This window comes from Danio rerio, chromosome 23, assembly GCF_049306965.1.
Source record: "Danio rerio strain Tuebingen ecotype United States chromosome 23, GRCz12tu, whole genome shotgun sequence".
Taxonomy (NCBI): domain Eukaryota; kingdom Metazoa; phylum Chordata; class Actinopteri; order Cypriniformes; family Danionidae; genus Danio; species Danio rerio.
Window position 1 is genome coordinate 46135124 of NC_133198.1, and position 18593 is coordinate 46153716.

Consider the following 18593-nt stretch of genomic DNA (forward strand, 5'->3'; position numbering starts at 1 on the left):
TTCAGAAGTGCACATTGGGTTAACACATGACTGGCCACATTTATACACCAGACATTTGATTTTCAGAAGCATGCCATCATGAGGTTTTAAGGTTCAGTCTTTTAATTTCTTTGTAACAATTATTATTTTATTGCACTGCAGAATGATTGATTGTCTCCAGCATTTTTTTAGTATAAATATTTTGATTCACATTATGAACTTGACAAGCTTACTTAAGCAAATGAATAAAGACATTCAGCATTGCTTTCTGATCCAAATTACGCGATTTTAGGCTAAATGTGATTAATTTTATGGAAAAAATTGGAGTTTACTTTTTGGTAACACTTTTAAAGCATTGTGTTTTTAAAGTGATTTGTTCTGTAAATTAATAAATCGTTATTAAAAATTAATATGAAAAATAATTGGTCTAATAATATTGAACATAGCTGTGTGTGTGTGTGTGTGTGTGTGTGTGTGTGTGTGTGTGTGTGTGTGTGTGTGTGTGTGTGTGTGTGTGTGCATATATATTTGCAAACTTTAAAAAAAATTTATGAAAGCCTGTTAAAAAGTTGAAATTATGAAGTTGAAATTACGAGATAAAAACTCGAAATTATTAATTAAAAAAATGAAATTCTGATTTAATGATTGTGTAGAAGTGACATTATTACACCAGTAGGTGGCGACAAACAACCATCTAAATGGATATCACTTTATTAATTCTTCTAAAATGATAAAACATACTCTATTCAAGAGAGTTATTGAGTCTTTAACTGAAAATTATATAAAAAAAAATACAGATTGATTATATATAATAGACCATATTTACATAATATATTTGAACATATTTGCAATTATTATGGTTATATATGTGGTCATTTTTTAAATATTAAAAAAGCTGCCTTTTGATTTTTGAATTTTGACTTTTTATCTCATAATTTCAACATTGTTAAGTCATAATTTTGTCTTTTTATCTCCTAATTTCAACCTTGTTAAGTCATAATTTTGACTTTTATCTCATAATTTCAACCTTGTTAAGACACAATTTTGACTTTTTATCTCATAATTTCAACATTAAGTCATAATTTTGACGTTTATCTCATAATTTCAACCTTGTTCAGTCATAATTTAGACTTTTTATCTCATAATTTTAACCTGAAGTCATAGTTTTGACATTTTATCTCATAATTTCAACCTTGAGTCGTAATTTGGATTTTTTATCTCGTAATTTTAACATTGTTAAGTCATAGTTTAGACTTTTTATCTCATAATTTAAACCTTGTTAAGTCTAAATTTTGACTATTTATCTCATCAATTTAACCTGGTCATAATTTAGACTTTTTATCTCATAATTTGAACCTTAATTCATTATTTAGACTTTTTATCTCATAATTTCAGCCTTGTTTAGTCAAAATTTTGACTTTTTATCTCATAATTTCAGCCTTGTTTAGTCATAATTTAGACTTTTTATCTCATAATTTCAGCCTTGTTAAGTCATAATTTAGACAGTTTAAGGCAGGATTTTTGTTTCACACCTGCCAGAGATGGGCTTCTATAGAAATCAGAAATCTCTAGTAGAAAAATGTTATAGAAAATACTGTGAAAAAGTCCTTCCTTGTTATACATAACTTGGGAAATATTTTGAAGCATAATGCAAAATAAAATGCACAGAAGGGCTAATAATGTGTTGATCTGTAGGGCTGATCTTCTCTGGTGGTCACATGTGTCGTCAGCAGAGGCGTTTCGCTCTGGCCACACTCAAGTATTTCGGTGTGGGCAAGAAAACTCTAGAAAACTCCATCCTGCAGGAGTGTCGCTCTGTCTGTGAGTCTGTACAGAGCGAGCGAGGTACAGTTTTTACATCGTTTCTATTACATCTTTTCTATTACATCGACAGGGCTAACCACTGAGCCACTGTGCCACCTAATATTTTATTTATATTATTTAGTTTTTTTTAAAACCCATTTTGTTTGTTCTCTTTTGCTTTCCCAGGTTTACCGTTCAACCCTCATCACATCCTGACCTACGCGGTGGGCAATATAATATGCAGCCTCGTTTTTGGATACAAGTTCGATTACGGAAATGATGATTTTAATAAGCTGTTGGATTATTCAGATGACACCTTTAAGCTGCCCATCAATATCTGGGGCCGGGTAGGAAACCAGATTTACTGCCTTTTTTACCCTTTTCAAACCATGTACATGCATACTATAGTATTTGTGAAGCATTTTAAAGGTCCAATGAAATAAAATAAAGTTTTATAGATGCTGGTATCAGTATTGTTAGTTTTTAGGGTATCTACAGGATGGGCCATTTATATGGATGCACCTTAATAAAATGGGATTGGTTGGTGATATTAACGTCCTGCTTGTGGCACATTAGTATATGTGAGGGGGAAAACTTATCAAGATGGGTGGTGACCATGGTGGCTATTTTAAAGTCGGCCATCTTGGATCAAACTATTGTTTTTTCAATAGGAAGAGGGTCATATGACACATCAAACTTATTGGGAATTTCACAACTTTATTCTTTCATGAGTTATTTACAAGTTTAGGTTTCCAGTATCTGTAGTTTCAGGTGCTGCACATCTTGTATCTCCACACCATAGACAACAAAGATAGTGGGGCCAATCTTCATCAATGGAAACCTCAAGGCCACTGGATGTTTGACATTGCTACATGATGATGTGTTTCTCTCTTTATGCACTGAAGCTGGCACGTTCCCTGAGTTTTTCCAGCAAGGTGCACCACCACGTTATGAGTGTCAGGTCCGAGCATTCCTAGATGAACAGTTTCCTGAAAAGTGGATTGGTCGTCGTGGGCCAGTTGAACGGCCCCCAAGGTCTCCTGATCTGACCCCCTTAGACTTTTATCTTTGGGGTCATCTGAAGGCAATTGTCTATGGTGTGAAGATACAAGATGTGCAGCACCTGAAACTACAGATACTGGAAGCCTGTGCTGGCATTTCTCCTGCGGTGTTGCTATCAGTGTGTGAAGAGCGGGAGAAGAGGGTTGCATTGACAATCCAACACAATTGGCAGCACATTGAACACAATCTATAAGTGGTCAGAAACTTTAAATAACTCATGAAAGAAAAAAGTTACGTTAAAACCAAGCACACCATTGCTTTTCTTGTGAAATTGCCAATAAGCTTGAAGTGTCACATGACCGCCTTCCTATTGAAAAAACAAAAGTTGGATCCAAGATGTCCGACTTCAAAATAGCCACCATGGTCACCACCCATCTAGAAAGGTTTTCCCTCTTACATATACTAATGTGCCACAAGAGGGACGTTAACATCACCAACCATTTCCATTTTATTAAGGAGTATCCATATAAATAGGCCACCCTGTACATTAATGCAATTAATTTTTAGTTAGAAATTCAATTTCTCATGCCTGAATACATTTCGACTGAATTAACTAATAAAAACACTCATAAACAACAAGTGTTTTGGTTACTTTATGGTTAAACGTTTCAAAAACTCCCCAAATCATGAGTGTTTTTCAGACTCTGGTCAATGATAGTGGCGATTCAGCATGGCAGATCCTGAGATTTGACTATTTTGCATGCGCACATTGCGATATCGATGCTGAAACCATTTATTATGCAGCTCTTTTGAAATGTGCTTCAGTAAGGATTTCTAATGATGGATTATTATCAGTTATTTCTAATATTCTACTGACAGATTGTTTTCATCCCTCAACAGTTGTATAACGCATTTCCCAGCGTGATGCCGTTGCTGCCGGGTAAACACCAGACAGCGTTTGCCAACCTCACCAAGCTGAAGCTGTTTTTCCAGGAGGAAATCAACAAACACAAAGAGAACAGAAACCCATACAGCCCAAGAGACTACATTGACTGTTACCTGGAGGAAATCGAGAAGGTAGCTGAATCAATCATTTCAAATCATGCATCTCAATGACATCAAGTGAAATGAAAAGGCCATTTTAGGTATACTGTATGACTGTATCTAATACTCTAGCTGCAGTTAATTGTTGAACCTGTAGTTCCAGTGTAAGGTATTATCACAATATCGACCTAAGCTCCAGAAAAGGGTTACTTTAACAGTTATAATAACAATAAACACTTGGCGTGTTGCACATGTATGCATGTTCAGAATAAATAAGTGTATCAACCAAATCCCTAAGGAATAGTACAGTACTACAAGCACTTTATAATAAAGTCTGATTGGTAAATGTTAGTTAATAGACATAAATCAACAGTGAGGATAAAGCCAGATTCAATACAGTTGCTGTTAAAATGAGTTCATGGCAAAGATTTATCCCATTCAAAATAAATGTTTGTTTTGACATATACAGTTTGTCAGAATTATTAGCGCCCCTGTTTATTTTTTCCTATGATTTCTGTTTAACGAAGAGACATTTATAAACATAATAGTTTTAATAACTGATTTATTTTATCTTTGCCATGATGACAGTGAAAAATATTTGACTAGATATTCTTCAAGACACTTCTATACAGCTTAAAGTGACATTTAAAGGCTTAACTAGGTTAATTAGGGTAACTAGGCAGGTTAGGGTAATTAGGCAAGTTATTGTATAATGATGGTTTGTACTGTAGACTATCTAAAAAATATATAGCTGAAAGGGGCTAATAATTTTGACCTTAAAATGGTTCATAAAAAATTAAAAACTGCTTTTATTTTAGCCGAAATAAAACAAATCAGACTTTCTCCAGAAGAAAAAATATTATAGGAAATACTGTGAAAATTTCTTGCTCTGTTAAACATCATTTAGGAAATATAAAAAAAAAAAAGGGTGGCTAGTAATTATGACTTCAACTGTATGTTTGTTCAGGAAAAAAGCCAGATTTATTAAGTTACTGTTAAATGTTAGTGCTGGGCAAATATTAATCACATCCAAAATAAAAGTTTGTGTACGTGTATATTTATTGTGTATATATAAATACACATTCGCTTATATTTAGGTATAAAATATAGATGTATATGATACAAATTAGGCGACGCAGTGAGTAGCGCTTTCGCCTCACAGGAAGAAGGTCGCTGGTCCCAACAGAATCAGTTGGCGTTTCTGTGTGGAGTTTGCATGTTCTCTTTGTGTTCGCGTGGGTTTCCTCTGGGTGCTCCGGTTTCCCCCACAGTCCAAACACATGCGCTATAAGGGAATTGGGTAGGCTAAAGTGTCCATTGTGTATGTGTGTCAATGAGTGTGTGGATATTTCCCGGAGATAGGTTGTGGCTGGAAGGGACAAACGTGCTGGATAGGTTGGCGGTTCATTACACTGTGGCGACTCTGGATTAACAAAGGGACTAAGCTGAAAAGAAAATCAATGAATGAAACAAATTATATACACAACTAAATATCTGACAAATCTGTTTTGTTTTATTTACATGTGTGGGTATTACATATACATAATCAATATAAATAATAAACGCACACATGACAAAAACTTTTATTTTGAATGCAATTAATCGTGATTAATCTTTGCACAATAAAAATACGATAAAAATAAAAATACAAAAATAAAAATACAACAGAATTTTATTAGTACTTCCGTTTAATAAAAATACTAAATTTTAACACATGCCCTAGCTAAGAAATTAACATCTTCTGAGCTTGTACTGGAAAAATACCAGAACATTTAGCATATACTGTATCATACGGCTGGATTTCAGACAGTTTAATATCATAGTTTTGCTTTCACATGCTGTTCCGAAGTTCATCTGTAGGTGGCAATGTTTCACAATTTGCCCAACATAGTTTTTTTAAATTCAGAATTACATTTAATGCGATCTATAAAATATGTCTTTTACATATTTCATTTAGCACAATCATTCATTTAGTGTTTTTTTAAATGGCTAATAATATTAAAAGCATTAAAAGCGATAGCAAATAGCAATAAAAGTAGCATTTGTTTAGGTAAATGTTATAGTTCAGGGGTGGCCAACCCTGTTCCTGGAGAGCCACCTTCCTGCAGATTTCAGTTGCAACCCATATCAAACACACCTGAACCAATTAATTAGGACCTGAACACCACGTGATAATTACAGGCAGGTGTGTTTGATATGGGTAGCAACTGAAATCTGCAGGAAGGTGGCTCTCCAGGAACAGGGTTGCCCACCCCTGTTATAGTGCAAGAATTGTTATTGCAGTACTCAGCAGCAATATTGCACATTGCAGATTTTCCCAGTATCGCGCAGCTCCTAGTTAACTCCCCTTCTTCATCTTCCCCATTGTTTCCAGTGTAAGGACAAAGAAGCCGAATTCACAGAGGAAAACCTGATTCACTGTGTGCTGGATCTGTTTGGCGCGGGGACAGAAAGCACTGCTAAAACACTGGTTTGGGCTTTACTCTACATGGCCAAGTATCCAGATGTGCAAGGTGGGTCACCATATAGAATTATTCGGCCTCTTGTGAATTTTTTGTTCAAATATTTCCCGAATGATGTTTAACAGAGCGAGGAATTTTGCATAGTATTTCCTTTAATATTTTTTCTTCTGGAGAAAGTCTTATTCATTTTATTTTGGCTAGAATATAAGCAGTTTTTAATTATCTTAAGCCATATTAAGGTTAATATTATTAGCCCCCTTAAGCAATATTTGTTTTGGATTGTCTACAGAATAAACCATTGTTATACAATAACTTGCCTAATTACCCTAGCCTGCCTAATTAACCTAGTTAAGCCTTTAAATGTCACTTTGAGCTGAATACTAGTATCTTGAAGAATATCTAGTCTAATATTATGTGCTGTCATCATGGCAAAGATGAAATAAATCAGTGATTAGAAATGAGTTATTAAAACTATGATGATTAGAAACGTGTTCCCTCCATTAAACAGATATTTATAGGAATGTAACGGTATCAGAATTTCACGGTACGGTAATACCTCGGTATGAATGTCACGGTACGGTATTTATTGAATAATTTACAGGAAAAAACAAAACTTATGAAAATACTCCAAAAAAGTGCCAAAAGTGTCAATGACATACAAATTAGCCATCTATCTGTAAGCTTTGAAACAGGAACTTCAATTTTAATAACAAAAAAATATTAAACCATGTAAAAAAATAAAGTTTCAATTTAGTATTGTTGAAAACTCATCACATTAAACATTTAATCACTCACTCACTTAGATAGAGATGGGTTTAAAGGAAAATTATCATATAAATATAATCTGGTAAAAGCTGGTATCTCTGGGCATTTACAATGTCCCCTGCAACAGAAAAAAACCCTCTCATTTGGGACTGAGGTTTCTGGGACAACAGAGATATGACTTGGCCCAGGTTGACAGCAGTGGGTAACGTTGTGCATTGTCTTTCCCCCACTTGAGAGGACAAACCATGAGTGAGATAGAGGTCTCATGTCTGCATCAATCTGAACAGTGTGCTGTGTTTCTGCAGTCCCCATGACTGATTAGTCGTATTCCCCAACTTGCAGGCACGTGCACACACAGTGCTCAATCTGTGCAGTGCACATGCCCTTTTTAGTCTTGGATAGAAAGTTCCCTTCCAAAATGATCAAAAGTGCCTCCGCGACGCGACACACCCTCCGTCCAGCTTTAAAGTACGCACGCGACAACACAGCTGATAAGAACTCGCGCGACAACACCGCTATTCAGTACGCGCGCGACAACACAGCTGATAAGAACTCGCGCGACAACACCACTATTCAGTACGCGCGCGGCGACAACACCCGCTTTAGGGTTTTCCAGCTCTTTTTGATCCCCGCTTCTAGCAGCACACTCCATTTCCGCATTACTGGATCTGTAGCGACAACAGACCGCAAGGGATTATGGCCAAGCCTGGGCTGATGGGAATTGTAGTTTCCGGTACCTCCCGTTCGCTTCATTCGCCTGAGCAAATTTTCTCAGAAGACCTATAGTTTTACCGAGTCATGCGACTACGGTAATATCGAAAAAAATTAATATTGCGGTATGACGGTATTTACAATACCGTTACATCCCTAGATATTTAGGAAAAAAATATACAGGAAAGCTAATAATTCAGCTATAGCAATAAGGTTGTGCCCAAAAAATCTCAAGAATTGCGTTTCAGCTCATTTAAAATCTGCAATATAAGCAGCAAATATTTGCACTATGGATCCTCCGATCGATCTGAACCGATCACAAGTGTTTGTTAACGTGTTTGCAAGCAGAGGACATATAAGAACTGAAATCCTTTTACATATAAGAGCTGAAAGTTCTGTGTTTTCAACAATATTGCGAGTTCAAAGGGGCACTCCTTGAAAATATTTTTAGTCCAAGCTTGCAGTGAATAATATACTGACACAACTCTGATAAATAGTAATAAGCATTCATTCATTTTCTCGTCGGCTTAGTCCCTTTATTAATCCGGGGTCGCCACAGCGGAATGAACCGCCAACATATCCAGCACGTTTTTACGCAGCGGATGCCCTTCCAGCCGCAACCCGTCCCTGGGAAACATCCAAACACACACACACAACGGACAATTTAGCCTATATAGAAAAAAAATGTCAGTTTCTGATTAACTGGCGCCAAATATCAACAGTTAAAATGGAATTTATTGAGATTGGAGAAGCTGCCTGAATCTTCTTTACTTTAAAAATAACTAAATAAGCCCAATATAGGTGAATTAACCTACCCAATTCACCTATACCACATGTCTTTGAACTGTGGGGGAAACCGGAGCACCTGGAGGAAACCCAGGCGAACGCAGGGAGAACATGCAAACTCCATACAGAAACGACAACTTGAGCAGAGGTTCGAACCAGCGACCTTCTTGCTATGAGGGGACAGCACTACCTACTGCCATTGCTTCGCCCTATAATAAGCAATTAAAATAAAAATGATAGCCTATGGATAAAAGGTCGACCAGGGGCCTGTTTCAGTAAGGAGGTTCAACCTACTCAGAGTTTAAACTTGAACTAGTTGATTTACCGAGAGATTAAAAAATTTCTCCCATAGGCGACTGAATCGGAAGTTCTAAAACAGGGTTCTTGTTATGATGTAAAACGAACCGAACAAACTGAAAGAAACATAATTGATAATCACGTTTTGGCGAGCCATGGCACACCAAGAAAAAGGAAAATCAACAGTGACTGCAGGAAATTTCAGTCACATTGGGGCAAAGAATATTTCTTCACAGAGGTCAGCTGGAAATGTTTCTGTTTAATGCCAGGAATCAGTTGCAGTAATGAAGGAATATAATATTAAAAGACATTATGAAATAAAGCATCAGGCCTTCAGCTCTTACACTGGTGCTGAACGAGATCAAAAGTTAAAACTATTAGCAGCTGCCCTATCAGCTCAACAACAGCAGTTTTTTCGTGCTAATAAAGTGCAAGAAAATTCTACACTACACTGCAAAAAATGCTTTTTTTATTTATATTTTTTGTCCTGTTTCAAGTCCAAATATCTAAAAAATCTTAAGTAAAGGAGAGTTTTCTAATTTATTTTGAGAAATAGTATGCCAATTTTAAGTGAGTTTTTCCTTAAAACAAGCAAATTATTTTGCTCACCCCATTGGCAGATTCATTTGCTTGTTTTAAGGAAAAACTCTCTTAATATTGGCATATTATTTCTCAAATCAAGACAATATGTTTTGCTTGTCTAGAAAAATTTTCTTGATTTGAGAATTTTTTTATATTTGGACTCGAAACAAGACAAAAAAATCTAAGTAAGAAAAGCATTTTTTTTGCAGTGTGGCTAGTTATGAAGTAGCTCAGCTAATCGCACAGCACAGGAAACTCTTCACTGAAGGAGAATTTCTAAAGGAGGAGTGTTGCAACTGTAATTTGCCCAGAGAAGATTCAAGTTTTTTAAAACCTTAAGTCTTTCTAGACACACAGTTGGATGACAAAATAAAATAATTCCATGATAATATACACACACACATCTATCCATCCATCCATATATATATATATATATATATATATATATATATATATATATATATATATATATATATATATATATGTGTGTGTGTGTGTGTGTCTGCGTGATGTATGTAAAATTTGGCCCAGGACGTTTTTTTTTTTTTTTGCATCTGGCCCTTGGCCCAAAAGGTTTGGACACCCATGTTCTAAAACAATCGCGAAAACAGGCGCACTTCCGCATTTTAAAATAAGGTCAATAACAAACCTTTTTTAATGCACATACTGGAATGTGTTCAGTAAAAGTGTTTCCATCGTAGTTTAGGTGCATCTTTTCTTTCAAATAAAAGTTTATCTTAGTTATGCGCATGTTTTTATGCATATTTTCAAAAGTGATGTGCATCATGACGTTTCCATTAATCGTTTGTATCTACATCTCCAAAATGTGCATAAAAATAGGTGGGTGGAAACGTAAGGCTAAGGCGAGAAACACTCTTTCGTCTTTAAATAAGGGGAGGAGACCGACAGAAACTCAAGAGTTTAGAGAATAAAACCTGCTCCTGACCAGGTTAGATTCACAGAGTAAGTTACCACAGTAACTGACTCTGAGTTAAAGTTACCTCTCTTTCAGAAACAGGCTTGACTTACCCTGCTTTCTCCAGTTTGATAAACCTGCCATTTTGAAATGGAAAACCCAGAGTTTCTCTCATTTCAGGGTTGAAATACTCAGAGTTTTCACTTAACCTCCTTTCTGAAACGGCCCCAAGTGGTTACTATGCTTGGAAATATTAGTGAAATAAAAAAAAAAAGTAAATTATTTGAACATTCATTTATATAACTTATCACTATACACTTATTGTTATAAACGTTTAAATAAAAGTAGTTTTAATAAGGAAAATATTCCTTCTATTGGATGCCGTTACTCTTATTTAGATCACGGCTCCTGTCCTCAGTCTGGCAACCTGCACTTGCTTTTGTTTTAATCCAGGATTGCAATATCTAGTTCAACCACTGGGTGTCAAACTTCCATACTGCACCTTTAAGTAATGATAATTTTTTTCAGCAGTCTTTCCATCATTGATTGTATGAAGAGTTCAGATGCAAACCCCTCTAAGTGACGTCTGAAATGTTCCTCTTAAATGTGTTTTTTCTCAGCCTGTTATGTTTATGTTGAGTTACTTCACTTCAAAGGCAATGAAAATAACCTATTCTTTGCCATCTATAAATTTACAGAAACTACACACAACAGAAAATGCTGAGAAAAATGCAGATTTTAATGAAATTTCAGACTTTATTAACACTCATGTGCTCTCTCCATGTTGATTCCCCATAGAGAAAGTGCATACTGAGATCGATCAGGTGATTGGTCAGTCGCGTCAGCCACTGATGGAGGACAGGGCTCATCTGCCGTACACGTATGCAGTCATGCATGAGGTTCAGAGGTTTGCAAACGTCCTAGCCTTTATTCCACCCAGAGTCGCCAGCAAAGACACTACAGTAGCGGGATTTCTGATCCCAAAGGTGAGACGAATAAATGCTGAGTCATATTTTAAAGTACACATGAGATCAAAACTAACCATATTGATTTTGTTAGCTCACATTGCTAGTTTTGTGGTGTACAATTCGCCTGTGTGTCATTACGATAAAAACATGTTTGCCCGTGTAATCTTTAATTGAAATCTTCAAATGCACTTCCTGTTTGTTTTCAGTTAAATTCTCAGATTAGGTATGCCTGAGGTATTGGGCGTGGCTAACATACTTAACCACGCCCCAATCTGCTCGCAGTAGAAAGAAACAAGCCACATTCACTGTTTCCTCATTTAATATTTCGTTTCCCTAGGAACTGCGTCACAATACAAAAAAAAAAAAAAAAAAAAAAAAAACACGTTTGCAGCTTCCGGTTCATGTGAACTTTACACTTAAAATCATAGATGGGTTTACCACAGTTAATTTTTTTTTAAATGTTATGTAATTTAAAAGGTCTATTTGAGTCACTAGCTATGTTTCCGTCCAAAGATGTGATTTAAATTTATGCACGAAACTGGATTGTTGCATAAAAGATGTGCAGCGTTTCCATCCAGTGAGTCAAAGCAAACAAAATAGTAACTTTCTGATTGACTGGCGTCAAACATCAACAGTAAAAATGTTGAGAAGCTGCCTGAATCTTCTTTCTTTTAAAAATGACTTGCGCCTAAGAAGACACTACATCGACATGCAGTGAGCGCATGATGGCATTTAAAGGTTTGAGACGCGGAGCACAGACGCTCTTCATTCTGGAGGTCATTAATAATATAATAACACAGTTAAGGCGATCGAGAATTATTTTTTTGATCATTACAATGTGCTCAGTCTGCTGGTTTGTCCATTCACACACATTTTCATCATGACTTTTTTTTAATGCACATACTGGAATTTGTTCAGTAAAAGTGTTTCCATCGTAGATTCACTTATTCATACATTTTCTTTTCGGCTTAGTCCCTTTATCAATCTGGGGTCGCCACAGCGGAATGAACCGCCAACTTATCCAGTATATGTTTTTTACGCTGTGGATGCCCTTCTAGCTGCAACCCATCACTGGAAAACACCCACACACTCTCATTCACACACACACTCATACCCTACGGTTAATTTTAGCTTACCCAATTCACCTGTACCGCATGTCTTCGGACTGTGGGGGAAACCGGAGCACCTGGAGGAAACCCACGCGAAGGCAGGGAGAACATGCAAACTCCACACAAATTCCAACTGACCCAGCCGAGGCTGGAACCAGTGACCTTCTTGCTGTCAGGGGAACGTGCTGCCCACCTCGTCGCCCTTCCATCATAGTTTATGTGCATCTTTTCTAATCGAACAAAAAGTTTATCCCTCTCAGTTACACATACTGTACGTTTTTATCCGCATCTCCAAAATACACAAAAATAAGTGGATGGAAACATAACTATTCAAAGTCAAAGAATTATTTTATATTTTTGTCCTAGTCATGTAATATCAAGGATTTTTGTTTGTCGTATTTATTTTTACCTTTCATTTATCAAAATGTAATTGTTCTATTCTATTGTGTTCTAGTTTGGCTATTGCGTTATAGATTATTCTATATAGTTATATTCTAGTATTCAGTGGTGTTTTATTCCTTCCTCGCTCGTCAACTTGTCAGTCGCTTCAAACCAACTTAAAAAAATATAGTATGTAGCTTTAACATTAGCTAGCTAGCTATAATTTATTTATTCATTCATTTTCCTTCAGCTTAGTCCCATATTTATCAGAGGTCGCCACAGTGGAATGAACCGCCAACTGTTCCAGCGTATATTTTACACAGTGGATGTCCTTCCAGTCGCAACTCAGTACTAAAAAATAGCTATAATTTAAAAAGGTTTTATAAAAGTATAGCCTGGTGGCAAAATTGAGAATACAGTTAATTAGGTTGTAAGCTAAATATTGTTGTTTGCAGTCCCTACAAGCATTATTTAAGGCCTAAGATTTGTGTCATTAAATCATTAAGTATTATTTAAAATGTTAAGTAAAGTAAGTCTCCACCTTTTGTTGAAAAAGATTAAATTTTCAAGTTTGCTAGAGGTAAACTGTTGTCTTGAACTACTTTTAGCTTAGCGTAATGAATTGAATCGGATTACACCATTAGCATTTTGTTCTGAATTTTTAGAAAAGAGTTATAATTTAGTTATAATTTAACTATAATTAAAAGTTTGAGTCTTCTGTAGTTACATTGTGTCATAAAACTGACAGGAAATGAAAAGTGACTATTTTCTAGGCCAATATTGCTGGGAACTATACCCTCATTCTGGTGTAATAGTCAGGAAACACTGCTGGTGCACCAGGCGGAGTGATATCATGAGGTGCAGCAGAACTGGTGGTTTAATACTTCAAATCCTGATCACAACATCCCTTCCAAATCTGAATCCAAAAAAGTTCATTTTTCAGCTAAAAGTTGATCAAAGTTCATGTATGATTGTAGGACCAGTATTGTATTTGTACAGGTTTATTTATTATGAACTGTGTTATTATTGACAGGGTGTGATGGTGTTGCCGATGCTGAAGCCGATCCTAGAGGACAAGAATGAGTACTGCACACCCAATGAATTCAACCCAGCTCACTTTCTGGATGAAAACGGCAAATTTGTGAAGAGAGAAAATTTCATTCCCTTTTCAATAGGTGAGTTCTGAGAAGGAACTTAATGTAGACCTGAAATACAGTGGCGCAAAACGTGGGTGTGCAGTATATGCAGTGCATAGGGGCGCCACACATGGGGGGGCGCTATTGTGCCAAAACTATTTTTGAAAGGATCCTTATTAAAAGTTTCAAATAATAAAACTAAAAAAAAAAATTTATATATATATATATATATATATATATATATATATATATATATATATATATATATATATATATATATATATATATATCTTTAAATGTTTATTTAGCATTTTATACGAGTATAATATTGTACTTTATTTAATAGTTGCAGCTGGATATTATTGCATTGCTCGGTTACAGTCACATGTTCAAAATGGAGAGAAGAATGAGAAGACGTGGAGCGCAAAATAGAAAACGAAAAAAAGAGAACATAAAAAGAGAAAAGAGAACAAACAATGCCTTCAAAATGAAAACTGCCATGACAGACTGGATAAGAGATTGATAAGCTTAATTCACACTATTACTTTTTAATCAACTTAATGATCACACAAATTTTATAAGTACAGACCTGAATATTATGGCCAGATAGAATCTGTGGATATTTTTTGCTATTTTTGCGAAGAATTTTGTAAAAAATCTGCGGATTTATGCGGAATGATTTTAGGATTATCATAAGTAAAAAAATAAATATTAAATAAAAAAATAGCTTTAAACTTTTAATGAATGTAAGCAAATCAAATTAGATCCACTTAGTAAACAAAGCAAGTCTTTCATATAATAGATCTACTACAAGGCAGAAAATATTACTTTACAAACTGTATTGTAAATAAATCATATGAACATTCTAATATTACAATGATCATATTACAATAATATACAGTATTAGTGAAATGAATTTAAAAACTGAATAAATATAAATTTACACACATTTACACAAGTAAATACATGGACTCAATCACGGGCTAAAGATCTGCTGATTTTTGCGCATTCAGACTCCGTGCTGGCCTACTGAATATATTTCAGATAAAATAGAAAATAATGTTTGGAAAAAAAAATTCCCCTAGATAAATTTTATATGCTTGATTATAACGGTTCTTAACCCTGTTAAAACTGACACATGAACAAACAGTCAGAATATTCAGAATGAGGGGGGGCAAAACTTGAACCCGCATACCCCTCTGTAAATGTGCAGTTGTGCCCCTGCTGAAATAAACACATTTATTGTTGCATTTTGATGGTGCATTTCTTTTTAACTGGATATTACATAATCACATAACTTTCGATCTATTTAATGCATCTTTACTAAATTAAAAAGGTTGATTTATTTAATCTGAAATGTGCCTATAATTGAATAATAGTGTATGACCTTATTTTAACACTCTGAGGTGGTGAGCAGGTTTATAGAGTCAGCTGTTGTCTTGCAGGTAAGCGGATGTGTCCAGGTGAGCAGCTGGCCGGTATGGAGCTCTTCCTCTTCTTCATCTCTCTGATGCAGCATTTCACTTTCCTGCCTCCGGAAGGAGAAACACTGAGTCTGAAGAGGACGGTGGCCATCGCATCTGCTCCCGAGCCCTTCCGTATTAAAGCTGTGCCTCGACAGTGCGACAACACAGCATCCTAAAATAAAAGCAGAGTCAGATCAGGTAAACTTTAGAAAAATACAGTTGATGACAAAATTGTTAGTTCTTTTTCAAATATTTCCCGTCTAATGTTTAACACCAGAAGAAACTTTTGATAGAATTCAAATCAGATCAAAGCCGGTCTATTGTCCAGCCTCGCTGACACATTGAATAATACAAATAGGATGTACAGTTAGAGCTGCAAAATTCTGGCTAAAACGAGAATAGCGATTTTTTTTTATTGCTTAAAATAAAGATCACGAATCTCTCATGATTTTGTAGATGTAAAATAAAGTTTAATATGAGATTATTTGTATAATTTTGTGTAATGTTAATATATTGTTTTTGTATAATGTTATTATTAGCAGTATTATTTATAATATCCATATTCATATTTGTTTTATTAAAAACAAGCTTAGATTTGTCCACCTGTCAGGTTTTAGACCATATGCGGCACAGCAAGTGCATTTGGATATAACTCAGGTTTTTGACCACACTTCGTTATTGTTGTTCATTTATTTGTGTGCTGGAAATTAGAACTGAATTTAGAAATAGTTTTGAAACAAATCTTTGCGCTTACAGTTTTTTTCCGTCGCTTTGGTGCATTTCTCACAACACTATTTACATTTGCACAACAGGTCATGCATTTCTCAAAACAGTTTTGTGCACATCCCAGTAGCAGTTTCTCATTCCTTCCAACAAATTGCGAATGCTTTTGGACATGCATCAATTGCTTTCATACAACTCTCTGCTGTTTATAACATTATCATTTGCTGATGTCATGTCAGTCAAAATTAACTAAACTTGTGAATCCTGAAAAGTCATTCCATAAAAAACGAATAGTCTTCATTTCATTACTTGAGTCATTACATACAAAAATGTTGAACTAGCTGTCAAAATCTTGCAGGCTAATTTTATTTAAAAAAATGTTTAAATCTTTATTTTACAAAAAATGTCTTCTAAATTACAGTTTCATGAATGATTTACAGACCTGTGTATGTATGTTGGTTCAGTTCCAATATGTTCTGCAATATTGTGTACAGTTGTGCACAGTTCAACCCAAAGAAAGTTTATGTTTGTTGTAAATAAGGGTGTGTTTATTCTTCTGCACAATGCTGTGAAAAAATTCTAATTGTAAAGAGCAAATGCAGAAAAAATGTGAAACATACATATTCAGTGTCTTGTACTCAGATACACTCACTAAATGCAGTGATGTCCAACTTTACTGTATTTTTTAATTGGCTGTGCTAATAGTATATGGTACTATCTTGAGCATTTTTACGAAGTTTCACCAAAATATGACTTTTTTGCATTGAAAAAATGTCCAGAGTAAACTGACATAATGAAAACATGACAAAGCCATATGACTATCTTGTTCATAAACAATAGTGTCAGGACTTTTCATTTTGATAATACTGTGCTTTGATTGACATGTATACTTGCTTTTGAGGTATAAACTATCCATTTTTGGCATGTGATGCGCTTTTGCAGGTTATCAGCTAGGTTTTGCAGTTTGTACTAATTGTTTTGAGAAATGCATAAACTGTTGTGCAGAAATGCACTGGTGTTGTGAGAAACGACTGAAAGCGACTGAAAAAAAACTGCTACTCATTAAGAGAAAAAGCTCAACCCTGTTAGACCATGCGCCACGGTGCAAAGTGGATTTTTCTGTCCTTTAAAATAGCAAAAGTAGATTCTGACACGCCTTTAATGCTTTTGCGCCTAGATCGTTAAAATAGAGCTGAAATCACATGATCTTGACAATTTGATAAACGCTCCAAAACATTGATTTAAAACGCAAGATTCGTAAAGGATTCGAAGCATCAAGAAGTCAGTCGTCACTAGTATCTTGTAGAATACGTTCGTCGTCATGGCAAAGACAAGAAATTAGTTATTTAAACTATTAACTAACATTAAAAAACACTAAAAATGTGTTGTTGTTTTTTAAATCTCCCCGTTAAACAGAATCTGGGAAATATTTTTGGAAAAGTATAATGAGGCAACACTCTCATACTGTACCACAAAGTATAAACTTACCGGTAGAAAAGTACCACTCATGCTGATAGTGGAAGATCAACGAGTTCCTCCAATGTCATCAAACAAAGACTCTTGCTGATGTTGGAATTACTGTTTTGTAAATTACTGTTCTGGCATTTCCTTCCCCTTATGATGTCAATATTTAGACTTGGAGTTTACATCCATAGATTGTTTACAATTTTACACATTACAAAGCACTTACAATGATGTTATGAAAGCCAAAAATCTCTGTTTTGTTTTTTAATAAATTGTATAGTTCAAATATTGTATCATTGCTAATAAAATACATTGAATATTTTAATCTAAATATGGGTTCGTTGTTAATTTACTTGGGCTCAGACCATCCATTTTTATACACTCCAGTAAAGCAGCAGTCACACTGCGCTTTGATAGACTTACGTTATATGCATGCGAATGCGGCAGACTGGAAGCGCAAGCTTTCAAATTTCGCAATTTGCTGCATCGGAAAGTTCAAGCTCTGACCTGTAAAATCGCATCACATGATTGCATGAGACAACACGAGATCTAAACATGACCTCTCTGGACAGAAATTTTAAATATGGAGCAATCGCTCACTTTTTTTTAATGTTAAATCATCACCGCACAACAGAATTTTGCATGCTCAAATGCTAGTGTGACTGCAGCATAAAGATATTTAGCTGAAATCAGGGTCATTGGTGACATTAAATCAAGTCAATAACTAGCCCGAGCAATATAGCCGGCAGCTAGCTCTCGGCAACTCTCACATTGTTGCCCATTGAAGCTGAGCAGGGCTGCGCCTGGTCAGTACCTGGATGGGAGACCACATGGGAAAGCTAGGTTGCTGCCAGAAGTGGTGTTAGTGAGGCCAGCAGAGGGCGCCCAACCTGTGGTCTGTGTGGGTCCTAATGCTCCAGTATAGAGTGCAGTCTTTCAGACCGAGGTCCTGACTCTTTAAAAATCTAAGGATGCCCTTCGGGAAAGAGTAGGGGTTAA

The 18593-nt window shown here is 35.5% G+C and overlaps 1 protein-coding gene across 5 annotated transcripts in view; it reads left to right on the forward strand.

Annotated features, from left to right (window-relative positions):
- LOC103909721 (cytochrome P450 2J4) overlaps window positions 1–17925 on the forward strand; it is a 36552-nt gene extending 18627 nt beyond the window's left edge. For all 5 annotated transcript variants that reach the window (XM_073939421.1, XM_009297123.5, XM_068216958.2 and 2 more), the window contains 7 exons: window positions 1675–1824; window positions 1969–2129; window positions 3685–3861; window positions 6203–6341; window positions 11146–11333; window positions 13839–13980; window positions 15387–17925. In XM_073939421.1, coding sequence (XP_073795522.1) covers window positions 1675–1824; window positions 1969–2129; window positions 3685–3861; window positions 6203–6341; window positions 11146–11333; window positions 13839–13980; window positions 15387–15583 — 1154 coding nt within the window. In that variant the 3' untranslated portion in view covers window positions 15584–17925. The remainder of the gene's footprint in view (window positions 1–1674; window positions 1825–1968; window positions 2130–3684; window positions 3862–6202; window positions 6342–11145; window positions 11334–13838; window positions 13981–15386) is intronic.
- Window positions 17926–18593: the final 668 nt, after the last annotated feature.